The sequence below is a fragment of the Lycorma delicatula genome, chromosome 1 (genome assembly GCF_047948215.1).
Source record: "Lycorma delicatula isolate Av1 chromosome 1, ASM4794821v1, whole genome shotgun sequence".
NCBI lineage: Eukaryota > Metazoa > Arthropoda > Insecta > Hemiptera > Fulgoridae > Lycorma > Lycorma delicatula.
The window spans coordinates 343,464,301-343,488,439 of record NC_134455.1 but is presented as its reverse complement, the minus strand read 5'-3'; the positions used below and the strand labels follow the sequence as shown (position 1 = coordinate 343,488,439).

The window sequence follows — 24,139 nt, the reverse complement described above, 5'->3', positions numbered from 1 at the left end:
TTCGCAATGTAAGAATTGCAAAACTTGCGTAATTATTGTAAATTCATTCTAAGTTGTTTTTCATAAATAATAAAAAAAATATTGTGTATGTAGTAAAATTGACTTAGAAAATTGTTCATATATTAGCTCTGTATAAATATTAGCTATTTAATTACTTTAAAAAAATTCTGAAACTTTCTACAACTCTCCGTAAATTTCTGCTTGTGTTGTGAAAATGACCGTTCTTTTGGTTATCTGTGTTTTTTTTCTTGTTTAACCTCCGGAACCACCGTTAGGTATTGCTTCAGAGGATAAGATGAAGGAGTTGTAGCGTGTGTGAAAATGCCATGCTGACCGGGATTCGAACCGGCCGAGACACTACCACTCGCGCCACGGAGGCCGGCTCTTTTGGTTATCTGACTTGAATAAAATAAACCACTGATCTCTATGTAACTGATAGGGGACTTATGGCATAAAATACAATTAAGTGTTCAATATTGAAGCATACTCCAGCGCCACAGAATGAGATGCTGGGAACTAAATAAAACCATTGTACGCTTGCGCGACTATAATCGTGATGTAGGGATATTTATTTTACTCAGATAAAAACATCACTATAATCACGATTATAGTCGCGCAAGCGTACAATGGTTTTATTTAGTTCCCAGTATCTCATTCTGTGGCGCTGGAATATGCTTCAATATTGAACATTTAATTGTATTTTATGCCATAAGTTCCCCTACCCAGTAATATAGGTAAGAGTGAGATGGGCAAATATCCCAGCAGTTACTTCATATGGAAGTGCCAACTGTGTTTATAAAATACTAAGATTATTGTTACCTATATTATATTTATTATTATAATAATTACTTGCATTATAATTATTGTGAACTGAAATATTACAACAAAAACTTTACGTAAGTATTTAGTGTATCTTTTTATTCCATTTCAATTACAGTGCAGTTATGAATATATATGTACTGAATATGTATTATTTTAAGGGGTAAAGATAAAAAAGAAATTAAGTAGTTCTAGCCGTGCAGCCAAAAGAAAAAATTAAGATAAGAGTGCAGGATCTAACGTACCAAAATTAACGAATTTCCTAAAACCTTTTACAACCAAGGCAGAAAACTAAAACAATTTTATAAACGAAGAAAAGTTGTTCAATAACAATAATAATAATAAAGATGAAAACGGAATTCCAGGATGTTCAAATGTGGAGGAAAATACAAGCATATTTGCTCAACAAGTTTTAGATACTGAAATTGAGAGTACTGCATCATTTTCAACTGATATTGCGAATTTTCAAAATTAAATAGTGACAACGATATGAAAAAAAAAATATATTATGTGACTCATGAATACTTCAACGATCATTTAAACGAGATCCAGCACAAAATAATCGATGCTTTTACAGAGAGTTTTTATAAAACTTCAACGAAATATGGACTAACTGAAAGGGTGTGGCTTTGTTATTCTTCTAAATTGGATATAGTATATTGCGAACCTTATTAATTGTTTTTAAAATAAACAAATAATAATTGGTGAACGCATTAGAGATTGGAGAGGTCTTTCCAAAAAGATAACACTGCATGAAAGAAATAAACAGCATATACATTGTTGTTACATGTATCAAAAATGGAAAAATAATGAAACAATCGATAACAATTCAGAAGAACAAATACGTTATGAATCCAATTTTGGTCCAAGTTTTAGAACGACTTGTTAACATAACATTAGCCCTTTCTAAAAACTTTTTGGCATTTCGTGGTCATCATGAAACGTTCGAAGAAGTATATGGTAATTTTTTGAACCAAGTACAACTTTTATCAACATATGATAATGTTATGAAGCAAGTTATAGAAAAACTGCATGAAACTACCAAATATTTGGGTCTTCAAATTCAAAATGAAATTATTTATTGTCTTGCAACACTTTTGAAAACAATCCTATCTGATATTAATAATGCACCTTTTTACTTCCTTGTACGAAGTAAAGGAAGTATTGTGATCGCGAAAAATTTCGGTTTTCAGATTTCAACGGAAATATCCATTTTGACCATCCCTAAATCCATTTTGACTGTTTCGGCATGACATCTGTATGTACGTCTGTGTATCGTATGTACGTACGTATCTCGCTCGCAAAACTCCAAAACGATTAGCCGTAGAATATTGAAATTTTAAATTTAGGACTATTCTAACATCTAGTTTTGCACCTCTCCTTTTGATTTTAATCGACTGAACCAAAAGTGTCCAAAAAAGTCTTTTCTAGGCCCTTGAGTCAAAAAAGAATTTTTCTCAACTGTAGTAATAAGCCTTCATTAAGAGATTTTCAATGATGTATCATAAGTGGTATTTATTTTCACTGGTTCCAGAGTTATAGCCAAATGAAATTTTAATTAATGAAATATTTTAATCTTATAAGGGGAAGTCACATCAGTTCTAATCAGACTTCATCTCCTTTTTTTTTTAAAAAAGTTAAAAAATTTGATTTATTAATAATTTTATTAACCTCCGATTGTAAAAAAAAATTACAATAAAAAAAAAGGAAAAATATGAGAAGTTATTAATGAAATAAAGTTTTATGTACTTTTCATTAAAAAAAAAAAAAATGTGTACGAATGTATATGTATTTTAATAGGCATACAAGTAAGTCATGTGGTGTCCTCATCAGATTTGGTGAAACATCTAATTATTCGTTTTTGTTTTCATTTTGTTGATGGTTAGATCATAATAATTTTAAAAAAGAAAACAAAAAGATAGTATTAGATAGATATAAGACAAACATTTATTTAAAGAGTAATAAAGGGACTTTTAATCTATCCTAATATTTCAGTTAAGATTGTTGAATTAATAATTGTATAAATATTTATACAATTTTATCATGATGGACCATTGAAGGTGAAAATAGGAGGAAAACATATTATGGAGGTAGAAGAATTTTGTTATTTGGGAAGTAGAATTACTAAAGATGGACGAAGCAGGAGCGATATAAAATGTTGAATAGCACAGGTGAAAGAGCCTTCAGTCAGAAATATAATTTATTTACATTAAAAATTAATTTAAAGGTCAGGAAAAGATTTTTGAAAGTATATGTTTGGAGTGTCGCTTTATATTGAAGTGAAACTAGGACAATCGGAGTATCTGAGAAGAAAAGATTAGAAGCTTTTGAAATGTGGTGCTATAGGAGAATGTTAAAAATCAGATGGGTGGATGAAGTGACAAATGAAGAGGTGTTGCGGCAAATCGATGAAGAAAGAAGCATTTGGAAAAATATAGCTAAACGAAGAGACAGACTTATAGGCCACATATTAAGGCATCCTGGAATAGTCGCTTTAATATTAGGACAGGTAGAAGGAAAAGATTGTGTAGGCAGACCACGTTTGGAATATGTAAAACAAATTGTTAGGGATGGAGGATGTAGGGGATATACCAAAATGAAACGACTAGCACTAGATACGGAATTTTGGAGAGCTGCATCAAACCAGTCAAATGACTGAAGACAAAAAAAATAAAAATAAATATTTTATGTTAATAACTAACATTTTAGCAATTTTGTAACTGTCTACTTTATTAAAGAATTGGAGGATTGTATCTCACTTTGAAATGAAATAAGTTTAAATGAAGAGCAGCAAAAAATGTGTATATGTAATTTAATAATAATTTAGTAATTTAATAGGAAGTCATGTGGTTTCCACATCAGATTTTTTACTGTTATAATGGATACAATACAATATACAAAAAAAAAGCCTAACTCGGTCGAATGTTTAGATTTGTAAAAATGATTAAAAATGAAAGAGACGAACTAATTAGAATAGAAATAAGAGAAATATTTTTCGGTTTTTTGAAATTCTCGATCAATCAGCGTCGGGTTTATAGAACCCGAGAAATAATAAATAAAGAAATAATAAATTTTCAGGAAAACTATAACAAAAAATTAAGCAAATGTAGGGAGGACAAGTGTATGATGTACCAAACTTTATGAGTGGAGCATACAACGGAGTCCAGGATCTTCTTAATAAAGATCAACCTAATGCTATGTACATTTATTACGTATTTCATAATATAAATTTTTTGGTTATAGTATTAAAAGGTTGGACCTACTTCATAATTTACAGGTGAGTCACAAATTACATTAAAAAAATTAAATCCTACTCGTTGGAACGGAAGATACAATTCACCTTTTTTTTTTTAGGTTAACCTCTGGAAATACCGTCAGAGGATGAATGAGTATGAATGTAAATGAAGTGTGTAGTCTTGTACAGTCTCAGATCGACCATTCCTGAGGTATGTGGTTAATTGAAACCCAATCCCCCAAAGAACACCGGTATTCACGATCTAGTATTCTAATCCGTATAGAAGTGCCTTTACTAGGATTTGAACCTTAAAACTCCACTTCCAAGGCAGCTGATTTGCGATGACGAGTTTACCAGTAGACCCGGTGGATTAATCAAATCAAAAGAGTTGCTTACAATTGGTTATATTTTATTACAAACCGTAAACAAACGGTTGACATTTTTCATTTTTCAATAAAAGAACCCGTATAAAAATGTAGGCCACTCCGAGATGTAGAACTCGAATCTCCCCAAAGTAATCATTTTGGATTCTTTGTTTGCTCTTCTTAATAAATAAATGATCTTTCTCAGAATATCACACGATTCATTATTCGTTGATTATACCATTTATATCTGTATCAGAAGAAAATTAATTAAATGGTTTGAAAAATTCTTGTTAGCAGAAAAAAATCATTCTTTTGACGAATTATAATTGATAAGAAATTTCATGGAGATGCTAGTCCCAATAATTGTCATTAATACTTATTTTGCTCAATGTGTAATATTTTTTGGCAACTTGCCCAAGATTATAAATTTCTGTGGGCCGATAGAAAGACTTCATTTGCGACAATATTAAATTATCTGGTATAAAAATTATCTCATATAAAACGTTTTACGTGTTTATATTAATGAATGTGCTACTGCACTTATTTGAATCATCAGTAATTCAAAGTCGCAAAATTAGAATAACTCAAAGTGTTATGATAGCAGTTTTTAAAAGTGTGAAATAAACTTAAAAATTTACCAATTCTTAATTTGGCACATACTTCTAAAAGTCGGTTAATTAAAAAATTATATCCTGTAACTTTTTTGTTTTTTAAATCGGTTTTGTTATTTTATATTTTGATGATTAACTGAAAGATCTGTTGATGTTTCAGAATTAAAAAAATTTTCTTTTAGATAAACTATAATTTTTGATAATATTAAAACTGATATATACATATCTATACATATTTCTTATCTTGTGGATATTTTTCTGTGAAATATAACTGTAAAAATGTTATTTTCTACGTATGAGTCTTCACATATAAAATTGTAGATTTTATTATTTATTATTCGAGACTTTGTAGGTACGAGTTCATATTATTTCGTAAAATAAACATTTTAACAGCAAGTAAACACAGACGATTGCTTTTGTTTACTCGTAAAAAGGAATTCATGATTTTATACTATAACACTGAAAATAATTCGATGAAATTAACACTATACCAATAAATCATATCAACATGCACAAGTCCTGTAACGAGAGGTTTAAAATGTTAGATAAGCATTATGTCTATAGTTAACAGTTCCATGTGTACAGCATTTTTGTAGATAAAACAAAAAATCTGACTAAAAAGTTATTATTACCTTCCTGGTATTGGTTATCTATTCTTATATAATGAAAAAATTATGATACATGAAAAGAATTGACCCCCCCCCCCCAATACCACTCCAAAATATTGATCGGCTCCTCCTCCCTCAATTTTGTCCCCCAAAGTATTTTTTTAGGCCACTTGCAGTATTAGTATGCTTAGGAAGATAAAGAAAGATTCGGTTAAAAAATATGCAATAAATAAAAAGATAGCTTTTTTCGATTTTTGGGGAAGGGAGAGAATTTTGGGGGCAATTTTTATTTAAATGGTAAGATAACCATGCACGCCTGTACTGAGCTTAATATAAAGTGGGGTTAAGTTTGCAAAATTTTGAGAAAATTGACCCCAAAGAAACTATCTATCTCACCCCCTCAAGATATTGAACCCAAACTTTTAACAGATTTCTTCATAAGAATGAGTCAATGTGCCAAATTTCATCAAAATCGGTTTATCCAGTCAAAAGTTATCAAAATTCAAACACCCCCAACACACATACGTACAAATATTAGCCCCATTTTTGTTTGGTTTTTTGGAGTCCCTGGGTCATGAAACGTGAAATTTAAAAAAAAACCATGCCCATTTTTTGACTGATTTATATACTTTCCTTCTTGTAGTATAGGTCTAGAACTATAATAACAGGATAGTAAACTGTTTGAGTTTGTGTTAAATATTTATTTTATAAAGGTCCTAGACTACAAAGTAGTTAGTACAAAACTGTTCTTTCGATGGCATCGCAATGCAATATTTTATGAAATAAAACACAGAAAATACATTTCTGCATTTACTCGTAACTGGTATAGTTATAAATCCATTGATTTGAACTTGCTTAAGAATAACAATTTACAGTTTATTTAATGTGAGAATTGTTTAAAAGTTACTTATTGCGGTTTATAAAAAAAACTAGCTTTTATCCGCGGCTTCGTTCGTGGTGAACCTTTAAACGAAATACGCGAGCAACTATGTCATGTCAATCAGTGGCTTTTTGCCCGGGCATTAGCTCTTTAGTTACATCCTGCCACGAAGGATTACAGGTAAAAGTTACAAAGAGGTCAGGCCTGCCGTAAGTTCGTACATAAGCGAAAGCGTCTTGAGTATATTCATGCAGATAACGGAGAATGTTCACAAAAGTAGAAGGCAGAATAACCATCATGCCTATGTCGTTAGGTCTAATATTACCATCTGCGCTAATCGCATCTTGTAGATGAATGTAATTTTCAGCTCGTAATTTCGTCTGGTTTATAGAAATGTAACGAAGGCGTTCGCTCTCTACTTTAATATACATATTTACCAAGAATTGATGAAAGAGTTGCCTTGACCGCGAAAGGAGATTGAAGTCGTGCTCTTGAAGCATCATGTGATACGCATAAAAATCCATGCAGGAAACTTTTTTATTGGGAACTGACTGTCATGTTCTTGGATTAATGACTGGAATATTGAAATGATATCCTGGCTCACCTTTACCGAAAATTAACGGGTACTGCAAAGCATCATAAAATTTATGAGTATCGGCTTCGCGTTTCAGCGTATTATCATGTGCCCGTAACACTATGTCTCGTGGAGAGCACGGGTCACCAGTAACCAAAACAGCAACTTCATTGATCATCGGCGCATTATAACGCCTCTCATGTTCGCCACGTGGAGTCCGATCAGCATGAATGACCACTATGTAATTATCTGGAGGCCAGTTTTCTTTTCTACTTTTAAAGGTATTTACCAATAAATTGTGGCTGTGTAACATTCGTTGAATTTTCAATACTGTATCTCTTTCGACTCCTTCAATATACTGACAACGACGGTTTACTTCATTTTCTTCATCACTCATAAAATACACCTGCAAAAATTTATGCTGTTCATTATCTGCTGGAAAAGGTGATCCAGTTTGATGATATATCTGTCCTTGTACAGTAAAAGTTGGTGAAACTCCGGGCATTCTTATCACTTTATCTCCTCCAAAGGATATCATTTGGAATAATATTTTTTTCACTGTAATACCGTCGGTATTACAGTGTTGGATTGGCGCTTTATTTCATTTACTTATTGGAACGCCAGATGGCGTTGAATTTGGTCAAATCTTTTGTCGGGCGATCATACTTACCAATATAAATTTGTTTACCCTCCCGAAAAAATATTGTTTTTTTTTTTTTTTTACTAAAACGTGTCCTATGTCCTTCGCAATACCTTTGATAATATGTGTACGAAGTTTCATGATGATCGGTTGAGTAGTTTCTGCGTGAAAGCGTAACAAACTCACATTCACATTTATAATATTAGTAAGGATTTGATTGTCAATTTCATATTTCGGCGGATAAAATAACCTGAGATAGTTTGGGGATCAAAATTATATTGTTGATGTAAAATTACATTGACATTAACATTGAGTTTACCAGTTAAGTTACTTTTCCAATGACGGTAATTTTATGTTCTACTTTACAGAAATTAAACAAGACCTTGTAAAATTAATTATTTATACATTCAATTTTTTAGTAATCAGCATCAGAAAATATCCTTAATTTAAAAAATATAAAAGGAAAAGAAAAATATCGCGTAATAACCCATGGAAATATGCCTCCAGAGGCCTGTTTCTTAATATTGCTAATATTATTAGTTACGAAGTAAAAATTACTAATTTAAAATTATTAGTACTAGTAATTTCTATTTCACAATGCAAATAGTTATATTTATAATATTAGTAATTTTTACAAGTACGAAAATCACAAATCAGATATTATTTGAAAAGAATGTTAGATTATAAATTTGAGTATATTAGTACCATTATTTTACGGTTAAGTTTTAGAAAAAAAATAGAGTTAAAAATTTTTTTTTTAAGAAAATGTGTAAAAGAGATGACAACCGAAAAATAAATTTTGCTTATCCAGGTTTAAAAAAAAGTTTTTCGGTTCTTTTAGTCAAACTTAACCAAAGTCAACAAACAAATAATGTGGAAGGAAATTAATTAAACTCAATCCATTGCCGCAGTTCCTGCAAAAATAGTCGTTTAATGTTACGTGGCCAAATTTGTGAAAGGATTAACTACGATATGGATTTTTTTAAACAATTTTATTTTTTCTTTACTTTTAATCTTAATATAATACTGTATGTGCTTTTTATTGAAATATTAATCTAAATCGGGTTAGATCCTTCATCCACCTGCGTATTCGGCACAACTGTACAAGACGTACATTTGAGTCGTGTTTGGATTGGTTATCGATTGGCTCCCATATATTTAACCTTTTTCCATCACAATGATCCGCGGTTGATTAGCGCTCCGCGAAAATATGTTGGTATCTGATTGCCTCCCTTCATAGTCTTATTCTACCCTCTTGTGAAAAAATTTCAAAAAATTACAATATATTAAAGAGATTTAACAGATTCTGACAAAAAAACCGTTACGATTGGATATTTTTTATGTCTGTAACAACAAAAAAATTGAAACAGTACAAAAATTACGATAATTTAATTGCAGAATTTTTTTTGCGCATTTGTACCGCGTTTTTTATTAGCGAAAATTTTTTTTTGCTTTGTGTTTATGAAACATACTTTGCTGATTTTAAAAATAATACTTTCAAGCAAATCGGTTGAAAATTGGGCAAAATATGATGAAAAACCCGTGTCATAAATCACAGATTAGTAGCATATGTTAGTATAAGTGAAAGTAGATTCAGAACACTACGTTTTATAAAAATCCCCACCACTCAAAAGACTATTCACATTGACAAAAAAACATTTTTACTGTATACTGTTATTCATTACGAATCGATATGTGTTACATGTTTACCGATATCATATGTCAGAAAAGATATTTATAGACCTCAAGTAAAAGTGACGTATTTATGACCACAAATTCCTTCTTTTTTTTGTGTGCCGTATAACATAATTTATTATGTGTTTCAATACATCGATATGTTGCTAGTAAGATAAGCTATTTTTGTAAATAATAAATAAATCCGTAATCCTCATAGCAATTATAATACACAAGTCACACACACACACACACACGCGCACACACACACACACACACACACACACACACACACACACACACACACATACACATACATACACTCACACACACTTCTGAGAAAAAAATGGTCATATTCTTTCTAGTCTAAATAAAACATTTTACATCGTATAAACGTCGTTCAAATTGTGTAATAAAACTGATTCCTTTGTGAATATACAAAAAATAACCGACTTAGATCCCATATAAAATGATTTTGTAACAGCGTTTTAAAACTGACGCCGCACGTAACCAGTTCCAAGGCTACATGATCTAAAAAGTTAAAGCAAAACACTTCCGCTGCATCATCTGAAAGCAACTATGATGTGATAAGGATTTTTAATGCAGTTTAAAAGTTGTTAAAATTTAAAATATAGATTACAAAATATAAAAAGTTAAATTAAGTTAAAAATCTCGTTCTGAAATTTAAAAACGAATGTAGGATCAAGAATTTTGCATAAAATTTAATGAAGAAATTTCCAAAGCAGCTCAAGCTTCAAGTTAATGATCAGTTCAATATAAAGTTTCTTAAACATTCTGTAGAAAAGGTAGTTTCTTTTAATTTATTTCACGTTTTCTTTACTAAAAATTCCTCTGATAATACTTTTACTTATGAAAGGATGGATTCGATAACAGAGCTTTTCTTTATAACTAATTTGTAATTACCACACCAATACCTTAATTGCTCGAAATTGCGATAAAATTGAAATAATTGAGCTTAAGATAGTAATAACCGAATTTCAAGTTGGTTGAGTTGGTGGATGAGATGACTTGTTTTGTTGGTGTAAGGATAGTATTGTAACAAGACCTATGCGGGCCTGAGTAACGAATTCCTATCAATTATTATGAAAGTAATAATTAGTATAATAATTGCAGGAATCCAGAAAAGGACAAAAAGGAGAACCCTTTTTGTAAAGTATAGGTCCGTTTAACAATAGTCCTTTGTTATACTGCCCGCTAACACACAATGAACAACTGGTGTAGGGTGAGAAGAGACCAGGTTTGGAATTCATGGGAACAAAACCTCGCTGAACTGTTCTCACGCTTCGACTTGGGTTCGCTCCGCAGGTAAAGAGGCTAGAAGTATAAATAGCTCTGGAAGACCAACTAAAAGATAGTTCTATTAGAACCAGTCTGCGAAGCGTTACGGCGTCGGTTCCGAAAGGGCATTTCTGCAAGGAGTTCAGCGAGGAGAAACTGCGAGTTGTGGAATCGTGTGGGTTGAGGAGAGTTCTGCGAACTAGTCTAGCAAGACGTACGACGACCGTCCACCGTGAAGAGTCACAGGTGTGAGTTCACGAGACGACTGTGCGAGACGTCAGTCCAGCGAGGAGAGTATCCAGTTCGATACGATTAAGGTGACGATACGAGTAATTCCAGAACAAAGAAATATTATCGGTGAGTTACAGTAAAATTATAAGTGAAAGAAATAATGCAATAGACTTCATTCATAAACTGTTAGGGTAGACAACAAGAGGGATTTGAAAGTGAATTTTATATGATTGGTTTTTAATATAAGACTAATGGTTAAAACTAGCGGTTTTTTGTTAATGGGTCTGAATACTAGTTTTCTGTCTATATACTGGAATAAATTCTGAACGATTATTAATTTTGAACTGTCTTACGTATAATCTGTATTTATTATTTATTATTGACATTACTATCATTGTTTGATGTGTAATATTTTGATTGATGCTTTGTTGATTATGTTATGTATTTTTCTCTGTTTTTATGTCATGCTTACTGTTTTTTTTTTTTGTGGGTGAAAAACGCCTGGGCGTTATCATCGCCCGGTAGTTATTATTAAAAGGGTAAAATAATAAACCACACAAGGTGTAAACGTAATATTAACCATATAATAAAAATTTACTAAACCAAGCCAAGAAGACAAAATAAAACCCAAAACTAATACCACAGACAAAGTTGATAAAATATAAAAGCTAAAATAATAGAATAAAGAAAGTATAAAAACTTACCTAACTCCGATGGGTTGTGCAAAAATCCCCTCCACGGATAGTAAAATTAAACACATAGAACTAAAAAATCAAATCGAAAATAAAGGTTAAAATTATTTTAAAAAAACTATCTTTACAGAAAAACATATATGAGTATATTAAATCCTTTGCAGTAACCCAATACTATGTAAAAAGAGAAACATCCGTTCCAAAATCCCGTTATCATTGCACAAGATATCACGAATGCTTACTGTTTTGATTATGTTATGTTTTATGTCATGTAATTATTGTTTACTACTGTTATTGTGATTGTAATTACTATATTAATATTTGTGTTCATTAATTGTTTTATTATTGTCAATTATTATTATCATTATTGTAGTTATCACCATTGTTATTATTATTAATTAATTTTCCTTGTAATTTGAACATTTTAAAACAATAAACTGTAATTATATAAACATTCTAAACTGTCAACAATCTCTCAATATCCTGATCGAGCCGCGAAACACGCAACAGTATTTGCGTGCTGACTGCATAGTCTAACTGAAGTTAAATATAAGAAGAGCTTTTATATGAAACCTCCGGTGTTAGAAGAAGGCGCTGGAATCGCGCTTCCGCGAACCGGTTAATTTGATAGTTGAGGGTTGTAAGTTAAGGTGGTAGGATTGGAAGAGGCCATACGAAGGCAATACTCTTGGGTAAATACACTGATGTAATTGTCTGCCCAGACATTCGCATCGGTGACATCCTGACGGAGGCTACAATAATGATTGTATTGCGTTATTAAGTTTAGACGGTCTAAAAGATGACCTCCGTAAAAGCCCATTAGGGCTAGGAACGGAGGGGTTGATGTGGCGACCGAGATCGTCAGAAGGCGGGTGTCTTTTCGTACGGGGATCAGGATGTATACTGCAGTATGCAATAACAGTATAACTTGGCCGGTATTATTAATAACACCGGCCAAACATCCTCACCAATCCTATTAAAAAAATTAATTAAAAAATTGCTTACGATGTGTTTATCAACAGCAGTGCAGTGTATTTCTTTTTAATATTAGAATTGTGTTTAATAGTGCTGGTGTCGTGTTAAGTTTGATATAGATTTAAAAGTCGGTGTAACACGTCAAGTTGATGGGATATCGATACCCCCATAAAGTCATTCTGATAGGAGACGCAGCTTGCCTCTTTCGTTCGCTTTCCTATTTCATTTAAGATACTCGGGATGCGAAACAATTGCAACTTAACGTCACTGATAATTGGAACGAGTTTTCTTATTCATCTAAAACGGTGCCAATTATTCAAATTCCGGCGATTATGTACTCGAAATGTCCCGTCATTTAACTTACCGAGGAACTTGCGAATTAGAAGCTGCTGGTAATATATTTCTATTTTTTATTGTATCTCAACAATAAATTTTACGCAAAATTCGGATCAGCTATTCACCCAGTGAAAGTATTACAAAGTTTTACTGGGCATATTTTCAAAAGCCATTTCGATGTGTATGTGCCTATTTCTGAAATAGACTTTCTTTCCAAACTTATTAACATCATTAAACTCCAAAAAATCCTAAAAAACGTCGCGTTAGATATACAGATGTACACGTAAAAAACAAATCACTCAAACTTCGAAAAAAAACATGCAAAATAATCTCACGGTAAATAAAACAGCAGTGGCCAAATGTCAACAGAAACGCCCAGAAGTGAACAAAGAAATAGTTGATAAATACCAACAAAAGAATCCGGAAATTCATCGTACAGCAACAGCCACATACCAGCAACTCATCCCGAACTGTGCCGGGCGGTAGCGCCCGTTTATCAGAAAACTCACCCTGAAGGACACAGAGATGGGCAGGATCAATTTGAGAAAAATAACCCTGGAAAACTGTCAGAATGTCTCTTACTCCTATGGAAAAGTAAGGCTCTTTCAGATTTGCCTTACGATCCTGATGTGGCTTGCGAAAAAATATCAGCACTATGACCGACAAATGTCAATATGATAATGATCTGAAGTGGAAAGGTGAGACGCCTGCCATGTGCTGTAATTCTGGCAAAGTCCATCTCACACCTATGGAACCTCTGTCAGAACTCTGTATAATTTACTTATGGGGGATAATCCATCATCGTCACTTCATCGATCGCATTCGATAATACAATGGCTGTCTAAATGATATTTTTTGATGGTAAGCAGGTTGTAGAAGTCGTTTTTTAATCAAAAAAAGAAAATTGTGTAGAAGACAGTTTATTCCAGCTTTTAAAGTGCAGTGTCAAGTTTATCACTTGCATGGAAACTAGCTGCCAGAGTCAGAAGAAAAGGGACAGCTTTTACAGGTTTGTTTTGTTGGTGAAGGTGAAAAAAAGCATGTCTAATGTTTTAAAACTATTCTGGCATCAAGTCAGAGTTAGTCAGACAGCTACAATGAATGCTTCACAATGTAAATAAACAATAAAGGACTTAAAAAGAACAATTGTTAAGGTGCCATCAGATTGAGAAAGATTTCAAGTAGTAATCCACAGAAGCCCGCTAATGCACGTAAAGGTTTCTACAGCAAAGTGATAACTCTGGTGATAGTTGGACAGCAGTTCAGAAAGCATGGTATTATTCTCCAAAGCCACAGTTACCAGCTATAAAGCATCAGCGAACTTCATCGATCTTATGGTGATGATGAGTATTCGACAGATGTACAGCAGTAAGATCCAAGAACAAAGTGTTTTCTCAGCAAAACTGTTCTTTGCTGCAAGTTTTTGTATCATGAAAAGAGAAGAAAAAGAAAATTATTTGCTGCAATATGGCGCGTTATTTAATCAATACTTGATATGTATGCAAAGATAGAGACTGACAAATTAATTTATATTAAATTTCATGAGAAGGAGCCGGGGGCAGATAAAATTCATCTGAAAGATTCCGCACCATAGGAAGACAGGATGTCCAAACTGATCAACTGGGAAGAATAGTTGTACTAACCTTATCTTTCATTGGAGATCTACAGTACATGCACAAGCGAGCTCAAGATGGAATGGCATCGTCTGTCACTATGGTAGTTCAGATCTGTTCATCACATTTACATGCAATCCTAAATAGAAGAAAATTCAAGAAGCATTACTACCTGGACAGAAACATTATCACCGCCCTGTCGTAATTGCAAAGGTATTTCACCATAAAGTGAAGGAGTTTATGGATCTATTGATTAAAATTTGGAAAAGTGCGGTGTTCAGTGGAATTGCAAAAAAGAGGTTTACCTCATGTGAATATCTTGTTACAGTTGGAAAATCACATCTCTCCCATCATGATAGACAAATTTGTGTCTGCTGAAGTACCAGATCTGAATGAGATCTACTTCTCTATGACATTGTCAAGGCCAACATCATCCATGGTTCATGTGGAAATTTGAATAAAGATTGTCCTTACAAAAAAGAAGCAGTAAAAATTACCCTTTCATGCTTCTCCAAGAAACACAGAGTTTATAACACTATCAAAGTACAGATGGCAATCTACAGATAATGGTGGTTTTACAGTGAGCATAAACAGAGTGGAATTAGCTAATAGGTGGGTAGTGACGTATAATTCTATATTATTAAGTACTTTCAATGCCCATATAAAAGCAGAAATAATCTGTTCTGTTAAGGCCATCAAGTTTGTTTGTAAATACATTATAAAAGGCAATAACCAGACAGCCTTTGTTCTGGAAAATAAAGGCCAGATCCATGAGATAAAAATTTACAAAAGAGGCCGATACATCAGCAGTTCTAAGGCAGTCTGGAGAATTTTGGCCACAAAAGATATTCCACTGTCATTTTGACATTCATCTCAAAAATGGCCAACAAGTTTACTTCACTGCTATGTATGTAACAGAAAACTTTTCCCTTAACAATTTGCTTTTGGCAAAATTGAAAAGCAGTCTTGGCAATGCTTTGCCAGCTGCATCTTCAGGCATTGCCATGATGCATCTTCAGGCATTAGAAGGAGGAAAGGCGGCGCACTCAGCTTTTCAATTGTCTCTCACTCTTAATCATATTGAGTATTCTATGTGTTCTATTTTAAAACAAATTAATGTAGCCCAAGCTATCCAAGACTTGGAAATCATTGTTTGGGATGAGAGTACACTGGTGCATAAAGGTGTTTTGAGGTGCTTAATAACACTTTCAAAGATCTCAGATATTCCAATGATGTCATGGGAGGACTTAAGTACTTTTGGCTGGAAGCATCCATCAGTCTCTGTCAGTATTACCAAGAAGAACTCAAGCGAATGAGGTCAAAGCATGCATCAAGGCATCTCATTTAAGTTCTCAAACAAACAAACTCTCTACAAGAAAAAACATGAGAGCTTATTTGAGAGATGAAGTTTCTGGTGGATAGTTAGCTGTCCAGCGGGTAACTGTAGCTATTGTCTGAGCTAATTTTATAAGTAGGAGAGGGTAAGTACACTGAATCTACAGGACGATTACTGTTACAGTTGCACTTATTTATTCACATACACCCAAACCCACAATAGCTGGAAAACTGGTTGGAGGAAATAAATTATACTACATCATTTTATAATCAGAAAGGAATAGAAAATAGGATCAAATAATTTCATATGAGAATATTTTTATATCTACAGTCAGTAGTAGTATTATAAATACTGATAATTATACAATGAAAACAGAAATTTAAGGGAAACTTAACAAAAAATTAAGTTATAATTTTTTTTTGTAAAAAAGACTATAATAACATATGGTGTAATACAAATGCTTTTCCAGAGAAATTAATACAAATGATTCATAACAAATACTACTGACTGTTATAACATTTAATTCTTATTATATCAAATAATTAATTACAATGTCTTTGTTACTAATTATAACATACAATAAAGTAAAAAATTGTCATCTTTTTAAGTTATCTGCTATAACTTCTCAGTCAAAACAAAAATTAATTATTTTATGAAAATTAATTGATGTATCTTACAAACTAACAGCTAATTTAAATTTAAAATTAACTTATCATAAAATGGAACTAAGAAATGAAGAGCAAACAACAAAATAATAAAAACACTGACAATATATAGAAGTTCTTTAAATTATTTTTAAAAATTAAAATTTTATTATATGTTTATATGGATTTTAAATGTTTTAAAGCTGCACAAGCTATTATGTCACTATATTATTAAATCACTAACTCAAACTAATACTGGAGTTATTATTCAAATTCATAATGAAATATTTAATATCACAAGTGCAAAAGTTTGAACAAAATGTAGTCCAATATAAAATTGTAAAACTTCATAATTTATTAACACTTACACATAATATGCTACAATATTGTATTAATTTACTGAGATAAAAAATCCTAGCTTTTTTTTAATTCATGGCTAGTGCAAGAAAGGCCAAAAATTGACATAAATTACAGTCTGTAAAATAAGTACAGAATGAACAATGTATTTAGTTACAACCAAGAAAAATATTTAATTTTTTCATTGATAATGCTGAAGTCATTGCTTTATCTTCACATAATAAAAATGTTGAAGGAGATAAACTACTATCACTACTATTGCTACTCTTGATACCCAAAAGTGACAAATGAAGAAGATTTACTGTATATTTTAATGAAAGAAACATAAAAAATGTTTTACCAAGCCTACTATATTAGATTCTATGATTAGAAATTAGTTCATAACTTAAGTTATTACATTTTCTTTATATTAGCAGTGTTTAACACTAAAAAAATGCTCTTTAAATGTTTTAAAATTGATTAGATATTTAATACTTTGTTAATTTTTACTTCAATTCAAAATTAATTCTTCAACAAGCTGTGAAGCAAACAATTTATTTTTAATTCATAAGAACATTAAAAACATTTAGAAATATCTTCTTTCCTAGATAATCCTATAAAAATCAAAATTTCCAATGTCATCCTTATATTTAGATTAAATTTAATTACTTTTCATAGTTTATTTTCGCAATTGAAATATAATTTGGTATGTACTCTATGTAGAGATTCACATGTAACAAGTTACTTTTTTACAATGTAAGTAAATTTTTTTCTATTAAATGGAAGAAACGTTTTTAATAGGTAGATAACTTCAATATGTATTGTTTCACAATATGTACCTTTAATATGTATTGCTTTATTAAGACATCCTTATCATTATTACACTTATTTATTATCTTACCAAGCACAGAAGGAAATCATTAACTCAGTATTGCTTTAAAATTGAACAGTTTATATCTTTGTTTTAGAATTTAATTTTGGTTCATGAACCACACAACATGAAAATAATATCTTCTTAATAGTATTTATACTGTGAGATTAAATTAATGATTACCAGCGATAAATTAATGACTACCAACAGTACTTTCCGGCTTAATTTTTTATTACCTATACAATATATAAATACATTTACAAAAATAACTTGCTGTGAGTTAATTGTAAACTTAGCATCTTGACAGATTTATAACATCTTTTTCATATTAATATAGAACTTAGGTTCTTAGTAAATAAATAATTGAATATCCAGAATTAATTAGTGTTTCTGATTCTTTAACTATCAGAGTTCAATTATGGAGTCTTAGAATTGATTGGCCTAAGTTTTAGTGAGACTGACCACCAATCTTTCATTAGACTTATTTACAACTTATGAGGAGTAAAATATATTTGTGACTGTTAGAGCAGCCATAATAAATCAGTACATAAGAGATTGTAAAGTCAATTCTTCATTAAAAAAATAAAAAATAAATAAATAATGAGAATATAAAAAACTGACTTAAAAACAAATGCTTGATTTCCATTCAAAAAAATGAATGTGGACCAAAGGACATTTAATGGACCATGCTAAAAATTATCTGCAAAAAGAAATTAATTCAGTAGACAGTAAAGTTAAAGAAAAATTTTATAGCTTCAGTTTTCTACCTGAGGAAACAGTTCAATAATTTTTTGCCTTTGTGTAGCCAGTTTGAGAATTTTGAGTCAAGTATTTGTAGATGTATTCGTTGATAAAGGCAAAATGTTTCTGTCTGGGACAAAATATAGAATACTGAAGTTCCAAAAGATAAAGATAACATAGCCCACAACACAAAGTGTTAACTATACACAAAATTACAAAAATTTAAAAGATAGCAGTAATAAAACTGTTTCTCAATTTCCTAAAGTTTTGTGATAATATATATTATAATAATTGAACATTGTGTCATAAGAATAGCATCATAAGAGTAGCTTACTTAAGGTCGCACCAAACTTTTAATTTAAAACTGCTTTTACTCTGCCCAGAATTACAGCAACATGGATGTTTTTTCAATTTCTTTATCAATTTCTTCTTTAGAAGTTAGTCTTGTCTGAACACTAAATTCATAACTGTTTTGAACTGCATTACTCCTTTGGTTAATTTGTCCATTTAGTAAATCCTGAATATCTTGCAAAGACAACCCCTTTGTTTCTGGTAAGAAAATATATGTGAAGATGAAACCAATAAAACAGACAACAGAAAACAACCAAAATGCAGAATGGTTTCCAAGGAATGTAGATACATTGCTAAAAAACTTTGTGATGAAGAACATTAGTGTGAAACAGAAGGATGTCACAGCCGCTGAGGATATCGCTTTCATATTAGGTGGAAACATTTCACCCATCACAGCCCAAGGCAATGGGCCGAAACCTGTAGAAGAGATATTTACTTGTATTAGTTATTGTTAATTTTAAAAAAATCACTAATCTTTGAAAATGGCCACAAATTGTTGTGAAAAGCAAAATAAAATATGCAAAAGTGTTCTGAAATGAGTTTTTAAAATATAATATTAAATCAATCAAATTAAATTTGTTATTGAAAACTTAATAATTCTATACTGTTTTCATTCCTAACTTCATAATAAATAATTGTAAATTTATTTTCCTGTAGAAATAAATAATTTTTATTCTTTGTGAAGAAAACGATTTACATATTTATAGATAAAAAAGGTATAAGTTTTTGACATCTAACATAAGACAAAAAAAAAAATACCTGAAAATGGCAAAACCTATTCAAGAACAAATATCTTTCTCCTAGGCATGCTAGAAAAGACCAGACTTATTAACACAAAATGATATTAGGCTACTTTCCACGCAGGTCTACCATTTTTAAGAATATTTATTGCATTGCAACAGCAATAATAAAATGATTTTTCAAGCATTGTTTTGAAATTAAGCTACTCCCCTTCTATAGGAAGAATCCGATTGGAGTAACAGGATTAAAAAAAAACTCTTGTGAAGTTCTGTGGAATAAGACCAATTTTTCATTATTTTATTTTGTAAAATTATCATCTTCTTCTAATCTAAAATTTTTCAAAGAAAATGAATGAAGAAATAAATAAGATATAGAAATAAGTAATCAATCAAGAAGAAAAATAAAATTATACACAAATATAAATATTAAAAAAATAATGTTGATCTCTGTGGCAGAGTGGTAGCATCTCAGCCTTTCATCTGGAGGTCCCAGGTTCGAATATTCCTATCACCAGCTTCTTTGAGCTTACACGGTGAATTAAAAAAAAAGAAAGAGAAACAAGAATTTAATATACTGTAACAAAAAAATCAGTAATAATAATGATGGCCTCACTATTTTGCATTCAGGAACACACTGATTTAGTACAACAAATTATATACATATGATTAACCAGTAGATCCTACATACAAATGTCAAGTTTCCATTCATTCATCATTGTGATTACCCCAAAGTGCATGAAAAATACACCACTATACAGTCAACATAACCGTTAGATAAAAAATACATACATAGTCATCATAACCCTCAAAGTAGGTAATGCTAACTGAATACATTGAACAATATTGCTGACAATAGATACTACAGATAGAGGAACATCAACATTCCAACTTGTAACAAACCACATTTCTAACTTGCCGTGCTCAAATTTTTTTGGCCTTAAATTGAACATAACTTAAGAACAACTCAGCCAATCTTCACCAAGTTTCCACATGCATAACTTCAGATATACTTCAACAGCATATGTAAATTTCAAAGAAATTAATCTAGTATTTTTGGATATTTTATACATAAGCCTATGGGCCATTTGCCATCAAATTTTATACATAGGTCTATAAATAAATATATAAAAAATAGTAAATGGTATTTTTGTACTCCTCATACCTAAAAACACAAAGAAAATCCATATTCAACCCCCATTCCCACCATATGATTGAAAGTAATACTGTACTTTTCTTTGAAAAGTCAGTAAAAAATTTGGACTCAAAGTGAAAGGAAATATTGTAATTCGGAACTACTATGAGGTAAGCATTTTCCTTTGAACCTACCTGATTAGGTTATTACTTCTAGCAGTAACTGCACTGGTAAATTATCATTACAATTTCATTAAACTCTAAAAATACATATTTTTGAAAATGAAATTATTCGTGTACGTATATTAGTGACATTTCTGCTGTTGATGAAATAATTTTGGAATTTATTAATACTTTATCAAAAGATTGACCAAGATGAAAGTTTCTTTACAATTTGGTGAAGTGGAAAAGTTCATTTTGTTAATATATTCTATCTCTAATGTTAAATGTAAATATTTAAACTGTTTATTATTGCATAAGATGATATTTATTATATAAGGACCATTCAGTAAAGACTCATGAACATTAATAAAGGATGTATTATTACTGAGTAATATCAGGATTAAACTAAAGTAATTTTTCAACATAATTACATTTAAAAAAATTCCTTCTATTAGATGAACCTTATTATTATTATTGTAGCAAAGATTCTTAGTGTATGACTTCAAAATATAATTGTCCTAAATTTTAATTCTTTTGTTACACTGAAAGTACACCTCCGCTGCAGAACTTCTTTGAATGAACCAAAGAGAAGAAAATTATCAAGTGAAAAATCCAGGCTTTAAGACAAGTTTGATAACACTTCTTGAACAGTTTTCATTAGTGTCTGCTATGTACTGGAGTGTAGCGTGAAGAATTGTCATGATGCAGAATTATACATTTATTCTACTTTCCTTAATGCTTTCAAATGTTTTCCAAATAATTAATTCGTATCAACATTTACAGACTCATCATAAGCTATTTATTTATTCATCATTTACTTGTGTCTATGTTTTATCATTTCATCAACATGTTGCTATAAAGTTTGGTATTGATATTTCATTTGGTCTTCCAGATTGTTGCAAATTTTAAACACTAAAATGATCATCTCTAAAATGCCCTACCCAACTGTAATACACAATATGTCTGAAAAGTTCCTGAACTAAATAAAATAAAATAAAATAAAAATACTGATTTAAAAATAACGAATTTACTCACATAAGCCATCTACATAGAACCCTTCTCTAGTTATACATTTGCTGCAGCGCCATTAGAGCCCGCAGAACGTTCTGGAGACATCACTTTGTGGGATCGCCTTCAACTGTTCGGTGCAAGCCCTTTGGATGGCCGAAATGTAGTCGAAAAAGCGGCCTTTCCTCTTCACCTTGTGTTTTGGGAACAGAAAATGGTCTGCTGGAGCCAAGTCGGGTGAATAGTGCTGGTAGGATAAGACGGTAATTTGATTTGCGGCGTAATAACGTGTTAAAACTGTTGCCATATGTGCCGGGGCATTGTGGTGCAAAAGAGTCCAACTGCCTGGATCCCAGTACTCGGGCCGGATTCGACGAATGCAACGCATCAGGCGTTTCATTACTTCCAAATAGAATTTAGAATTCACCCTTTGAGTTTAGAATCAGGCCCTTTAAGTCGAAGAATGCGAACAACATCGTTTTCACTCTTGATTTTTGCTACTTGACTTTCGCCGGTCTTTGGGTGCTTCAGGTTCAACGATCAGCGGATTGACGCTTCTTTTGCGGATCATAAATGAAGCACCAGCTTTCATCCCCAGTTACAATTGATTGCAAAAAGTTCGGGTCGCAATCGACAGTTTCAACGAATTCTTGAGCGCAAGAAAGATGCACTGTTTTTATTCTTTGGTCAAGAAGTGTGGATCAAAACGAGAACACTCCTTTCGGTGGTTCATTTTTTCTGTTAGAATTGTTAGAATTACCGCGTCTTTACGGATGTTTAGCTCTTCTGCTATGGCCCAAAGGGTAAGATGAGGTTGTTCGAGCAGGAGCGCGAGTACTTTCGCAACGTTTTCGTCGTGAACAGCTGTTGACGGCCTCCCGCTTCTTTTGTCGTCATCCAACGACTTTCTACCGTCTTTAAACCGTTCCACCACGTATATGATGTAGTACGAGTTGCGGCTTCATCACTGAATGCTTGCTGTATCATAGAATAAGTTTCAACGAAAGATTTTTGAAGTCGAACACAAAATTTTATTGCGCTTCTCTATTCCATGTCGCGAGCGCGCGCATGGTCACATGAACACAACGTACACGGCCGAATATAACTCGAGACTGGAGTGACGAAACGTGATGATATTTTGTACACACCTCGACAGACATTGTACTACATAATTTCTTGGTTGTCCGAGAGATGGCGCTACTTGAATCGACTACAGAAATTTAGTTCGTATACTTTTCAGACCTACAGAGTAGGTCTATAAACAGTTTTTATTATTAGTATTATGCTAGTATATGCTTGCATTCTGTAATAAACTCTTCCCTATATAAAAATTTCTTAACAAAGATCAGGGTTGCTGAATCACACATCATTTCTGTAGAACTGTAAAAAATTTATTTAATAATGGACCCTATCAAACAGCTATAAATGGTTTAATTTCTGCAAAATTAGATAACAAAATACGTTTTAAACGGAGATGGGGACTTTAAAAAGAGAAATAAGCATGTTTTATATTATTTTGATCAATCTATTTGTATTATGTCTTTAACTACTGAGTGGAACACATATTACACAGATCCAGTTAGTAGCTGGAAAGGTTAAATGGTCTATAAAAAGCCAAAGACTAAAAAGCAAAAAAAGAATTAAGCAAAAGAATTGTCATATGGAAATTGTCCTATCATAAATTGTTTTATGATCAGGAATTTGGTTTAGACCAAGAATTTCTGATAAACAATAACTGATTACACTAAAATAAATCAGATTATACCACTTACAATAATAGAAATTTTGTAATGAAATACTCAACATATTTGATATGAGAATGAATGTGTTTGTAATTTTGAGCCCTCCATTAAAAAAGATTGAAATAACAAAACCTGAAATTCAAAAATACATTCTCCATCCAAGGACAATTAAAAAACATTTTATCAAAGAAATTCAGGCCTTTTTGTCAAAGTTCCTAGCCTCATTTAAGCTGACAAAAATTGCTTTTTATTGGCCTGGGTGAAGAGAACTTATTGAAAACATACGGGATGTCACTGTATTTCAATTTTTGTTAAATGAAAGGATCAATGAAAGGACTGAGTGTTACAGTTCTGCTGCAACTTTTAAAATTTCAGATGGAAGCCTGCTCCTTCTTAGCAAAATATTTTTCATGGCTTACTTGCTTACTCAGAATTCATTCTAGTAGAATTTAAATAAAAATCATTGTAGGATGCCCAATTTGAAACATATTTTGTAGAAAACATTGTGTATAAAATTTTAATAAG

General features: G+C 31.6%; 1 protein-coding gene across 2 annotated transcripts in view; it reads right to left on the bottom strand.

Moving 5' to 3' along the window:
- Positions 1-16,634: 16,634 nt before the first annotated feature.
- LOC142334351 (facilitated trehalose transporter Tret1-like) overlaps positions 16,635-24,139 on the bottom strand; it is a 104,162-nt gene continuing 96,657 nt past the window's right edge. For both annotated transcript variants that reach the window (XM_075382326.1, XM_075382327.1), the window contains exon 7: positions 16,635-19,248. In XM_075382326.1, the coding sequence (XP_075238441.1) occupies positions 18,866-19,248 (383 nt within the window). In that variant the 3' untranslated portion in view covers positions 16,635-18,865. The remainder of the gene's footprint in view (positions 19,249-24,139) is intronic.